A 13976-nucleotide genomic window follows, 5' to 3' on the forward strand; every position below is an offset into this window, starting at 1 on the left:
ATACACTCAAAGGAGGCCACTCTAGAAATGTATTGTGAAGAATTAGCTCTGCACAGAAGAAAACCACAGAGCAGCAGACAATAGAAGACTGGTACTTGAGGAAAGCCCTGGCTTTTAGCATAACCCTTCTTAGATAATGAGGCCTACCCACTGTAGTTGTGTGATGTGTTATTTTACCACCCAGAGATGGAAACTATAGAGAGAAAAAAAAAATAAAATAAAAAAAAAAAAGCAGTGCTGTGTGTTTCTATCTTTTCATTCTATTCCTTAAGATACAACCTCTCTATAGACTCTGCCACCCTTCCTTGTTAAATGATTTTTGCCTAGATCTAGCAAACCTGTTTTGCAATATGGATGGCTATAATTAGTCTTAGAAGAAAAGCAGAAGGAGCAACAAGATGGTCCTATTCTCCCTGCCTTGGAAAAACAGTTGATGCAGGGGAACAAGGCAGAGGAGGGCTTTTGTCCCTCATGAGGTTGTTCCACTCAGCATGGCTTGCTTCTAGTTTCTAGGATGGGGCAGTGCCATGTACATGGTGACTGCACCCTGCATTCCCTCAGCTTTTCCTTTTCTGTGAGAGGATAAGGCAGCTGGGGTCACATTCTCTCTTGGGAAACATACCCTAACTGAAATGAAATTCCTCAGCTTTTTCTTTTTTTTGCAGCTTTTCCATGATCCATACTGTGTGTTTCAATGGAGACTACAGATCACACAGACATTCCTAAGCCCCAGAAACACTTCAGTGGTCCAGATGAATTTCTGGCCAAAGGTGTTTCCTAATTCACAGTTTGTCAGAAGCAAGGCAAGGATGCTTCAGTGGAAAACACCACTTCTGGGCACTCTTTGAATAGGTCCAGATGGAGCTCTGCATGAAGCTACAGGGCTGTTCTGCTGCTGAATCAGTGTGATTCAGCCTCCTCCTTTGCCTCCTGCCAGTGATGAGGCATTGAGATGAGGGAGTCTGATTCCCAGAATTCATAAATCATACAATGGCTTGGGAAGGAAGGGACCTTAAAGACCATCTTGTTCCAGCCCTCCTGCTGTGCACAGGGACACCACCCACTGATAGACCAGGGTGCTCAGAGCCCTGTCCAACCTGGCCTTGAACACTGCCAGAGATGGCAATCCACAACTTTTTTGGGCAACCTGTGCCAGTGTCTGTGGCCTGAAGTGTTATTTAACACTCAGCATAAGCCATGGAATACCTGAATGACAAGCTCTCTGCCTTCCCTGTTAATCTTCACATGGTGCAGCTCTCGGTTGGCAAAATTTCCAGAGTCAATGGTGAAAATGAGGAGCCCATCCTTACTTAGCTTGTATCGGACCTGTAAACTTCCTTAAAAGCAGAGAAAAATTGTACATATAAAACCTGTGTCAGTAATGTGATATCATTCAATAACTTTACACAACAAATAACTAATTTTCTTTTTATTGCTATGGAGTAACAAGGTTAATAAGTCAAGAAGCAGGTCGAAAGAGGTCAAGCTGTAATGAAAAGTGTGAAGAAAATAATGCACTGGAGGAGCTTTCCTTCCTACTGGGTTAACAAACTGCTATGGAAACACATAATGAGTAAGTAAGTATATCAAAGGTGAGTGTGTCTGTCTGTAGGTCAGACATTGAGCGCTTCCAGAGCTGATCTACATCATCCTGCGAGGGATCACTTCCAGCAGAGGGCATGCAGGGCTTGCACTGCTCTGCTAAACTAATAATGCTGGGTTTTTATCATTTCTTTTCATCCAGATGTAACAGACAACACAGAAGACAAGTGTAAGAATTATAACTTAAGTTATAGGCCTGTACTTACATTATCATATGAAATAAAGAAGTACCTTTACTTCTAACATATTTGAAGGAATTAATGTAATTCATATAAAAATTAATGCAAACATCTCATTCAATCTTGCTATCAAAAAAAGCATTGTGACTTCTGATAAATAACAGTACCATAACAAATCAAAATGCACAAGGAAATGAGGAATCCAGTATGAATTTTAATCCTTCAACAAATGACTACGGGAAATGTGTATAGATTATAGATATAGATAGATATAGATGATATAGATATACACACACATGGAGCTACATATGGCATAATCTAAAAGAAAAAGGAACTATTCTAGTAAAATCCTTTCAAGCATACTTTTCTTGGGGGATTAGGTAGCAGAGCAAAAAAACCTGAAATTTCTGAACTCTTTTTATGCATCAGCAACCAAAATTCATGGAACTTTAGTACCAGAGAATTCAAAAGCTTTTCTGGTGCTATTTTTAACTGTCTCCAAAGAGAAAATAAATGCTGACAGCACCCCAACCCTGAGAAACGATCCTGCATTTATTCCCTGTTCTGAAAAGCATCAGGAATTTTTCCACCTCTACAAACCTCACAGTGAAGTTGGTAGTCCTTCAAGATGGAATCCCTAGTGCAGTTAAGATCATTCCCTCTCCTTTTCCCTTGCCAGGATGTTTTCCTCCTAAGAGCTGTACTTTAAAAACAAAAGTTTTACAAAATTCAGTATGTCCCAGATGAGCAATGACACTCTCTGGGATTTGTGGGATAGAAAAAAATCTTTCAAAATCAAGAGGGAAAATGAGAATGATCTACTAGGATGAAGGCTTTTTAGCTGATTGAGAAGTCTGCTGGACCAGGAGAAATTTTAAAGTGAAAAAAAAAAAAAAAGCTATAAAAGACATTTAAATTCTCACACATAGCTATGGACATTAGAGGGGAATTTTTGAAGACATCAAGGTCAGTAAAAACTGCTAAATTATTCAGTGTGATATTATAGGTCCCAATTCAGCTGCCCCAAATCATAGTGAACAGCTCCCAGCCCTCATTGCATAGTCAGGGCAAGGAGGTGCTGTCTATCACCATGACTGTCACACTCAAAGGTCCAAACCTAAATCACCATCACATTATCTGGTACTGAGTGGAAGGTGCATCAACAGGGATTAACAGTGTAAACATCTTAGAAACACTTTAGAAATACATGAGAAAAGAAGCCCAAGTGCAAGGATTTGCTCTGGGCAGTGGGAGAGCTGATAGAAAGTAGAAAGGTTGACTGGCCCTGCACACCACAGCCAAAATAACCACACAGAGTAAGATGGAACTAAAATATGGTAGTCTAACAGATTGGTCCAAAATAAAAATGTCTCAGCAGAAGCACTTTATAGGCTGCCTCTTACCTGGGACCTTTACAAGGGATGTAAAACAGAAAATGGAACTGGGCCTGGGCATGGTCTGTGACTTTAGTTTGTAAATGTGAAAAAACCTTTGCTCTTTTTGAAGGCTATGAACACACATGGATATAAAATTAAAACTGGTACCACTGTATGCAGGTGATCAATAACAACAACCAGCACGTCTGTGTTCAAAGGGAGCCAGCATGACATGTAGTCTATGCAGGCTCTCAGCTGCAGCAAACAGGGATTTACCCATTGACTTTGTCAGGGAAGCACTGTTTTTAAACCAAAACCCACCTGTTCCATTTTTGGGAGACAATGGAGGAGGCTCTTGGCATCCATTAAGAGTAGAACTTACTTTCTAAAATGGTTCAATTTCACATCAAATCATGTAAAGAGATCAGTGAATAGAAATTTATTTTGTTAAATTGCTTTGAGTTCCAGTGGCAACTCTTTTTATGGACAGCTGCTCTTCAAAACTATTGAATTCAAGCTGGCATTTTGCCTGGGGTCAAATTTGTATTAATATAAACCAGAAGTACATGAGCTTATCTACCGAGGTGCTTTCAAATTTTCACCATTGTAGATGAGAGTTAATTTTGCCTTGCTTTCAATACTAAAACTTCGGTGTTCAGATTACAGTATAATTTTCCTGGCAGATTAAATTGTTATTTTATTACTTGACAAGTAAAATAAATGGATTGTTAATTAGGATTATTATTAAGAATTTTATTTTGTCCTCTGAATTTTGATTATCTGGTCCACTGACTTTCTCCATCACATCAGCCCAGTGTCAGTAACTGCAAATGGAAATCAGTGCATAAACCAGCTCTATTCTCCCTATTCTCTATTTTGCATCATTTTTGCCTCACAACAGGGGTTCACACTAATCATGAGCTGTCAGTCTTGTTGTAGTCATGCCTGTCATCCTCTTTTCAACTCTCCATGTCTGAGCATGCACACCTGGAGTATCATAATGCTCAAGCAATGCACAACCAGTTGCATTCCTTCTCTAATGTATGTTGAATTGCTCGAGCAGTTGTTAAGTCAATAAGGGAGAGAGAGAAAAAGGAAAAGAAAGATATCCTTCTTTTGGCCTTGGGATGAAAAATTTTAGTGGGCACATTACCCCAGCAGTATTAGATAAGAGAGATTCACACGATTATTGTAGTTATCCATCCCCTTCAGCTTTGAATTCTGCCTCTAGAGCAGCCTGGGGGGGGGGTAGGCTTAGCTTAGCCATAGAGTTAGCACAGCATGGCTTCTTTTCAGCACTTCCTGAGGAAATGATTCCATGTGGGCTGCCATGCTGCTGGGATGAGGACACTGCCAGTGTCAAAGTTGGCTCGCCGCACATCGCTGTGCTCTTCAGTCTGCAACCTGCAACAATAAAATCCACGATTGTGGGGCTGAATGACATCCCCCTGATGGTATCAAACAGCTAAGAGCCATTTTAACAGAATTCCTGGGGGTTCCCTTGTGCAGAGGGAAGTCCTGGGAAACAGAGACCAAAGGGCAGTATTTATGTCATCCCATGCTGGTGACTAAGTCTGAGGTGGCTTTTCTGAAACAAAACACTCCTAGGACACTCTTTCAATGATGATGGAGGCCAGCACTTGTACTTGCTAGAAGAACACTAATGATCAGTGCCAGCATAACCAACCTCCAGGCAGCTACAGGAACAGCATGGTGCCTTCAAACTGCTTCTTTTTTTCTGAGGATAAGCTGCTGTAGCAGCTCTTATGTCTAGTGGTAATAAGGATACAAAACTGATTAGAGATGTCAAAGTGTTCAGTCTGAAGAACAAAAAAAAAAAAAAAATATTCCTAGACTGCACAGTGTGAAGAAATAGTGTGGCCATGGTGTTACATATTCTATGTCCCAAACCTGTGCTGATTGAACATGTCAACAGGAGAGCTGCCTTTCTTCTGTCTGTGTCTACAGCAGGGTCTGAGTGGAATGTCAGAAATAATCTGTTGGCTTTGTGGCCTATGCCCACCAACTTTACATTCATTCTGGACTGCCAAAGCTTGTGTTGAAAATCAAACAGTAAATTTTAAATCATCATCCAGAAAAGGGAAAATGTTACACAGAGTGTTCCAGCTCAGAAAAAGACTCCCTTGTTTGAAAGACCTCAGCCAGTGCTAGGTACTTGGCAACAAGATTAAAGCAGCTTTGCAGAAAAGAGAAATGGATTATCAGGAATTTGGTCTGTAAATCCATCATTCTTAATTCAAATTCTTGTCACACATGTCACCAAGACCACAGGTCTTGTGTCATTTCATCTTGAAGGACCAAACAGCAAGGAAGAGAATCACATCTGTGTGAGTCTGAGACTTCTCTGCAGGACCTTTATTCATGCAAACTGGTTTTAAACAAGCCCAAATTGAACCCAATGACTCTCGCCAACTTCAACAGCACTTTTTAATGACTCAAACTGGCTGGAGCAGCTGGTGAGACATCTTGCTCTGCTCAGAGAAGCTGAGGTTAATTCAGGGAGCACATGTGGGTGGCACATGTAAAACGTACAAATTTATCACCATAGTGTAACATCATTTATGCATTTAAACCAGGGCAGCTGACAACTCTCATTTGGGGTAAATGTGTATGTATGAAATAGTGAAACACTGCATTAGATAAAAGGGCATTGGACAACCCCTGCACATCTTGCTGCCTCAGAGTCACCCAGAAAAGTGTTTAGGAGTAGCAAAACTTGTTACAGCTGTCTCAAATTGGCAGTCACCCTTGTTTGACTGCTGGACTTTAACTACACCACCACATGCATTCTCCAGACTCACCCAAGCTGTAGCTAAAAGAGAAAATAATTAAGGAAAGCACAAATTAAACAAAGGATGGAACATATTAGTGAGGCTACTGATGTTGCAATTATGAAAAAAAAAATTAAATTAAAAAAATTTAAAGTATTGGTGCAAAAGACATTTGCAGCTCATGAGGTATAAATGTTTGTTCACTCCTGACTGCAGAACAACACATGCCACTTTTCAGTCATCTCTACCACAAAATATATCTCTGGGAACTTGCACAGTTTCAGTGTGGCAGTGTCCCTCTTCATAGCCTAGATATTTAAAAATGAACCACCATTTTCTCGGTTAGGAGCAGCTGGCTTAGAAACATGTTCTTTAATTAGCAGCTTCTCCCCAGGGATATTTACTCAGTAAATTTTCTCTCCATTGGAAGTGCTGCTGGTGATTTTAAGAACAGAGCTCATCTCTTCAGTGTCCAGTGGCATTTAACTAAGAAAGTACTTGCATTTATTTAGGGGGTGGCTCTTGCTATTTGTTTTGCATGGAAAAAACAAAAAAAACTGTTAAGCATGTTTGCTGATATCACTACTCAGCTATTATACTTGCTTAGACATTACTGTTTCATAGGGTTTAAAAGAAAAATCCACTATTTAATTTTTTGCAGTCTCTTCCTGTAATAAAAAAAAAAAATAGAAAATTATTTGAATGCATCTCACTCAATGCTTGAGACATTCAGGACTCAAGGATCATTTCAGGCCATCCTATATTTAAGGAAAAAAAAAAAAAAGAAAAACAACACTTGCTCTTCACATTGCATTTCTTCAACTTAGAAAAAAAAAAAACACACACAGCAAAAGGAGCTGATCTGGAGGCCCATGACCTCAGTTCACTTTACAATCCTGCTAGACAGCTGGACCCAGATTGAGATTGTCACTTAAACTTCAATAAATGTAGCTGGTTCCCTTACGTGACTGAGAAATGTGTTTAACCTTCACAGACATCTCATTCCCACCAGCTGCCAGTTGGCTGAACACAGACTGACCAGCAATTAACAAGGAATGGGCAGATGCTTCTTGCTTCAAAGGTAGAAAATATAGCAGACTCTAAAACATTACCCAGAGGACTACAGTCAGAGAGCTCATGATGCACACACTGAGTGGCCTAAACACAGAGCTTATTGCAATGATTTTAAGGGGACATTTTATCTGAACAAAACAGCTCGTGGTGATGTGGCTGGGTCTAAAATGGGAATAGGGCTAACCCATGGATGTGGGAGAATAATAAACACTGTCTCTCCAGTTCAGCTCATGGGGAAGCATACACAGTGGTGCTTTTATGTACCCTGGAGGCAATAGAGCGCTGCCACAATTTGGGATCTACCAGCTTGATGGCTGCTGTCTTCCTTCTTTATGCCACAGTTTATCCACTGGTAAAATACATGAATGTTCATCCATTGGAAAATGACATGAAACCTCCAAGGCAGGAGCAATTTAAAAAAAACACTATTAGTCATTATCATTATCTCTACATTCATAGGTATTTCTTTTTGGTGAAGGAAGTGTTTACTGTTTCTTTTACAAAGTGATGCAACATTAACTACCATTTTTTCCCTGAAGGTGATTGAATATAAAGATGAAGAAGAGAAATGAGGGTTTCAGTTGCAGTTAAATCTCTCTGAAACCACCTGATTTCTGATGGTAAGTTTATTCTAGTAAATTTTAAAACATACCTTTTCTAAAGACTCTTTGAAATTTTTAAACACTTTCACTTTAAGACTTGTCATTAACAAAGCCTATCACAGAATCATAGAATGGTTTGGATTGGAAAGGACCCTAAAGATCACCTAGCTCCAACTTCCCTGCCACTGGGAGAGGGACATGGGAAGGGACACCTTTCATCAGACCAGCTTGCTCAAAGTCATATCCAACCTAGTCCTGTACACTTCCAGGGATGAGTATCCAAAACTTCTCTGGGCAACCCATTCCACGGCCTCAGCACCCTCACAGTGAATTTCTTCCTAACAAATCTAAACACACTCTCTTTCAGTTTGAAGCCATACTCCCTTGCCCCATTACTCCATATCCTGGTAACATGTCCCTCTCCAGCTTTCTTGTAGCCCTCCTCTAAGACCATAAGGGGTCCAAGTCTCCTCAGAGCCTTCTCTTCTCCAGGCTGAACCCCAACTCTCTTCCAAGCCTGTCTTCACAGGAAAGGTGCTTCAGCCATCTGACCATTTTTGTAGCCCTCCTCTGGACTCACTCGAGCAGGACCATGTCCTCCTTATGCTGGGACCCCAGAGCTGCTTGAGTGCTCCAGGTGGGATCTCACTATAGTGGAGTAGAGGGGGAGAATCCCCTCCCTTGACTTGAAGGCCACACTGCTTTGGATGCAGAGACCATGCAGGGTCTGGTTGGCTTTCTATCTTGTGAGATCATACTGCCAGGTCACCTTGAGCTTCTCATTAACCAAAGCTCCCAAGTCTTTTTCCCCAGGGCTGGCCTCAACCCAGCCTATACGTGTGCTTGGGATTGCCCCCAGTCATGCTCAGGACCTTGCACTTAGCCTTGTTAAACTTCATGATATGAAGCCTCTGTGTCATACTTTTAGACCTGATACTCATATCTCTGCTCAAATCTCCCTTTCTGTCTTTAAACACTGGATGCTAATTGTCTCACACTCAGACATTCAGAAGGCCCTATGGTTTACTCACCTTTGTGTGAAGAAGAATCTTGAATCTTCCATCTCCTGCTATACATTTTACTTAAGACTCACAGAGCAGCCAGGATGGCAGGAAGAGTTTTTATGCTTTACCCAGTGAATGGAATATAAAGTATCATCCTAGGAATTTTATTCCAAAAGTCCAACCTTGCTTTGCAAATTATGCAACATCATTAATGCTGTGTGAACAGCTCTTGGGAAAAAAAAGACCGACCTGTTGTTTTAATACCCTGAGAAAGTCATCCCAGCCTGCCCTCACAGAGATTCTGGCTCATTTTTCCATTTTTCCTAATATCTTTTAACCATTCTTCTTTCCATTTTGGCAGTACAGATGCCTGTTCAAGCAAGGACTTGTGTCATGCCGACCTAACAAATAGCCATTATGTTCAGCAATGAGAACACAGAAAAAAAGATGGTATGAACAGGAAAAAAAGAAGCAATTTGAGCACTGCACGATGCCTGAGCAGAAGAGCGAGCAATAATCTCTTACACAAAACTAGTGAAAAGTAATCATATGCTGCTTCTAAAATGTCCTTTTCATTCTTAACTCATAATACAGGCAGCACAGAACTTTGTGGATTAATGGCTTTCTGAGGTTAATGATCCTTGTTTGTGTTGAGCTCTAGAGGAATTGCCTGGCTGATCAGGAATCTCTGGGAAATTTTCTGCTCCTCCGACCAGCAAGTCGATCTAAGGATTGCCTATTTCATGGGTTTTGCCAGTCTCTGTGAATGGAGATGTTGGATCCTTTAGTGAGTGACCTCGTGATTATAGCAAACTTTCAAAAACTAGCTGCAACCACTGGGATACAAAGAACTGACTCATGTTCTTAAGTCATCTAACGGGAAAAATTAGAGACAGAATGAATAATTTACCTAGTAAAAATCCTTTTGCAAGAACCATATAATGGTAGCATTGTAATGACGTTTCTCTAGTAAAATATATGCTTATACATATTAACTTCTAGTAAAATACCTTCAAATGCATACTTTTGTGATTTTTCATAAAATGATGGGATGGCTGAGGTTGTAAGGGATCTTGGGAGGACATGATGTCCATCCCTGTCCCACTAAAAAGACTCTTCAAGGGCAGGTCAGCCCTCCAGGGCCATGTCCAGATAGCTTTTGAATACCTCCAAGGATGGAGACTGCACAATTTTCTAGGCATGATGTGCCAGTACTCAGTTACTCTCACACTAAAAGTCTCACGTTTTTGGTTTGTGCCCATTGCCTTTTGAGTGGCCTTGCAATGACATCTTCCAGTTCTCAGCACTTGTGGGTGCATCCCACCAGGGCCCGTGGATTTATGTGTGCCCAGTTTGCTTAATGCCCAATCCCAGATCTGATCCTCTTTCACCAAGTGTACATCTACCTTGCTCCAGACTTTTGCCCTGCAGTTCCTGAAGGCCACTCCACTTGTAAAAACTAGGACATAAACACCCAATTCCAAGAAAGGCAAGAAGGAAGGAATCACCTGTTCATGATGCAGACAGGATAACTGATAAGCTGATACTAAATGGATACTATATGGAAAAATTAACATGTTAACAGGAACACCACATTCAAGACAGAGGAGGAGATTTGTTTGGACCCAGACTCAGTCTTCCAGGTATTGGTCTCTCTGTTGTGTACAAAGAGCTGCACTGCTCCAAGGCAGCACTTAAATCAATGGTTCTGCTGAAGTACAGTGCTTAGTACACAGCTCAGTCTGTCCACAACACAGATAATCTTAAATTAAAAGTAACTGAAAATCGACACCTATCAATTTTCGAGGCTAAAGCTTTCAATAAAAGGAGTCCTGAAATACCCTTCTTTCAGAAATACTGGAGAGAATATATATATATACACATATACATACACACAATATATGGAGCATCTATTCAGACAGGACCCTCTGCCCTTCCTCTCATTCCTTTCAGGAAAGTTCCAGGGAAATCCAACAATAAAAATGACTTATCAGCTGGAAAATGTGAACTAGGAACTCAAGTCTTCTGGGATATAAACACCTCCTATAAGCAAATTGGAACACAGGTTTTCTTCCCAGCTGATTATCTTCAGCCAGTGGTCTGGAGTTTTATGCCAGGCAACAGTAAGTTCAAAGTCAGTCTGTACATAGCCAGAGCACAGATCAATTATTCAGCCTGTTCAACCTTTCCTGCTGTACGTAATCTAATTACAGTTCCTTTGTTTTCCCTTGTGGGTCTCCAGAACATCTATTGGCCCTCCAGTATGGCAAAATAATCTTCATGAGTACAAACATGTCCACGAATTCAGCTAATGAGACAGATCTTTCAGTTCTCTCCTCTTGGAAAGCAGAGATAGAGATCTGCCAGAGTCCTTGGCTGAATTTTATGGCAGCTTCTTCTTTCAAGTTAGTTTTGCACACTTAGAAATTTAAAGTGCCATATGCTAACACAAACATAAGACAGAATTGGGTTTGGGTGCCAAGTCCACCTTTTTCCTCAAAGACTTTTTAGTAGTGGATTTGAAGTGAAAACTCTTAATCAGCACTCCTATTTTCTGTGAAGTGTGCTTACAGCAAGGAAACATCTAAGTGACCAGAGTGATTTCTAACAACAGAAGTCTCTCTCTTTAGATAAATAAGCTGACAGATCTCCTGCCACCCCAACCCTGCCTACTCCTGGTACCAAAGCCAGCTTCTCATTTAAGGCAACTGGGGAAAATTTCTTTTATATTCATCATCACTGATCAAACTGTCTCTGGTCCCTCACTAAGTAAATAACATAAGATTTCCAGGGCCAACTGCAACAGTTGCTTGCAATTACATTTAGAAGACATACATGCTATCTGCCACATAATGGCTGTGAACCAGAGTTAGACTGGGAACAATCCTCAGTCACTCAGTTTTTTGTCTCCTCTACAAAGCTGACTCCCACACTTCCCAACATCACCTTCTTTCCTGCTCCTGATCTGTTAAAAGTAACTATACCTGAACCTTGTCACCATTTCCCACTTCAGTCACATAAACTGTGCAGGTTGTTCAATGCCTCCTGCAAGTCTGTAAGGCACAAGGTGCTTTCAATAGAGAAGATAACTGCACAAGCAATAGAGTAGTCGAGAGGGTCCTTCTGAAGCATGAAGTTAGTTCATGTTCCAAAACTAAGACAGGAAGGAAAGTAAGGAAAAGGAACCAGAAGATTCACCCTCTGAAATCCACCCAAGTCCTATTTCCCATTTTAGTTTTGACCCATTGAACTTCAAAGTGTACAGTGTGAACAGGATCAAAAGATTCCTTGCCTCAAAGACTGAACTGGATTTTTTGCATCTCTTTTCTACTGAGTGACAAAAGCTTTGCTTGTTGGAGATGCAGCTCAACATACTTGAATGCAAAAACAATAAGAATTTCCATGCTTTCATTAGAAAAGCTGTTTCTGACTCAGAGACAGGAGAAGATTAGGGGAGATTATGAGTTTATAAGAAAAAATGAATCAGTAGCTTCTCACTGACAATATTTGCTTCTTTGCTTTTTTAGAGTGTTAACTCAGCTTACCTCTGTTACACATTGTGATTTCTTTTCCTATTCACTTCAAATATCAGCTGATTTCAATACTTTCTAGGTCAGGGAAGTGGAGCTGATATAAGTTCTGCTACTGTATGCTGAGTATCAGAGACTTAAGAATTACTTGAGATGTTTTCATTTGTACTGCTGTTTTTAACTGTGCCTTTTTCTTTGACTTTAATCTTTCCTATGCAAAATCAGAGTCTTGCTTTCCAAAAGAAATGGAGAACACAGCTCAGTGTGATGGCAATGGATGCTGGAAACGTGGAAAAAGAAAGAAAGGACTCAAATTGTTTAATTTCTTATGATATTAGATAATAAATACAGATAATTTTTCAATCACTCTAGCATAGTTCGAGATTCTATCTCTCTTCTTTGATGCTAGCTATCTGCTTTTTTTCTAGATTAGGAATTATATTGTTTCCATGGAGAAAGACAACAAAACTGAGAATCAAGGACTTGTTAAAACAATTTCTAGACAATATATTTCATCATATTCATATTGCATTTGATTATTTGCAGAGGGGTAGGAAAAAATAAGAAAGGAGAAATGAAGTTTATTTCAACTCTCTGTTTTAAGACTTTTCTCTCTGATCATTTATTACCCTTAGGGAGCAAGGCAAAGATAATAATTCAAAGGTACTGGTTACTTTGTGAAACCATATAACTGCAAAAATGTACAGTGAAAAGCTAGCTTGGAAAAGAAAAAAAAATACTCTTTTCTTGGTAGCATCTTCCCATGATATGGATAATTTCTGTGGATTGACACACTGAGAAGATGTTTACCCATATTCTATAGCTTAGTAACAGGCACTATAATTTGAAATTTCTACAGAACGAGATATTAAAAATGCCAATCATTACAGCACTGCTAATCTCTTGGATGTGGGGCCAATGGGACTACATGAGTTTTGCATGCACACCCACCCATATATGTGCACATGTATATGTACATATACACACACCCATCTATACACAATACATACACATATATATGTAGCTGTAATTTAAAAATCCATGAAACATTGGAGAGGAAAGGAAGATGCTCTTATACGCATACAATTTTCAAATCACACGTATGATTTCACGGCACTAGGATTAACTAATGGAGGAAACAATCCCTATGTCATCTTTAAAACCATCAGCATTTGAAACCTTACCTGTAAACTTCTAGGACATGAGTCCATTGATCAGAGGTAAGAACAAGCTCTGTGGTATGGAATATGTTCTATAGGTGGAAACTGCTTCTAAGTATTATATCTATAAAAATTTACTGAAATCAATAGGTTTAGGAAATGTTTCACACCTGACTGAATTAGACCATAGCTGCCTATGCAAGTTAACTTTTATATAAGCCCTTTTAGTATACTCTAATTATGAATAATCCTTGCAAACAGTTTCACCTCTTTAATGTCAAATATTTAACAAGAGAAGTCAGAAGTAGGAAAAACATTCTTCTCATAGTCACTTTTATTAACTAATACTTTGCCTAGTTATTTTGTGCATAATAGAAAAGAGGAATAACAGAATACATGAGTAGTAGCTTCAAAAATAGTTACAAAAGGTGAAGTATTGAATTATTCATAGACTGTTCCTACATATTTTTTTAACAAGTGGAAAGGGACTTGGGATTATGGTAAGGAGTATTACTCCAGAGTTTGTTCACCTCCTAAGTGAGAATGCCCATTCCCATTTCTTCAGGAGCCTAACCTTTATTTAACCAATCAGCTATCCAGCAGGGACCTGCTTATGTCCTACTATACACTGTCAGACTCAGCAAGATTCCTTGAAAG

The 13976-nt window shown here is 39.8% G+C and overlaps 1 protein-coding gene across 1 annotated transcript in view; it reads right to left on the reverse strand.

The window, feature by feature from the left end:
- Nucleotides 1-13976, reverse strand: part of CNTNAP5 (contactin associated protein family member 5) — a 200672-nt gene that overhangs the window by 17255 nt on the left and 169441 nt on the right. The window contains exon 20 of the mRNA XM_053948442.1: nucleotides 1207-1337. Within this exon, the coding sequence (XP_053804417.1) occupies nucleotides 1207-1337 (131 nt within the window). The remainder of the gene's footprint in view (nucleotides 1-1206; nucleotides 1338-13976) is intronic.

The sequence above is a fragment of the Vidua chalybeata genome, chromosome 7 (genome assembly GCF_026979565.1).
Source record: "Vidua chalybeata isolate OUT-0048 chromosome 7, bVidCha1 merged haplotype, whole genome shotgun sequence".
NCBI classification, from domain to species: Eukaryota; Metazoa; Chordata; class Aves; order Passeriformes; family Viduidae; genus Vidua; species Vidua chalybeata.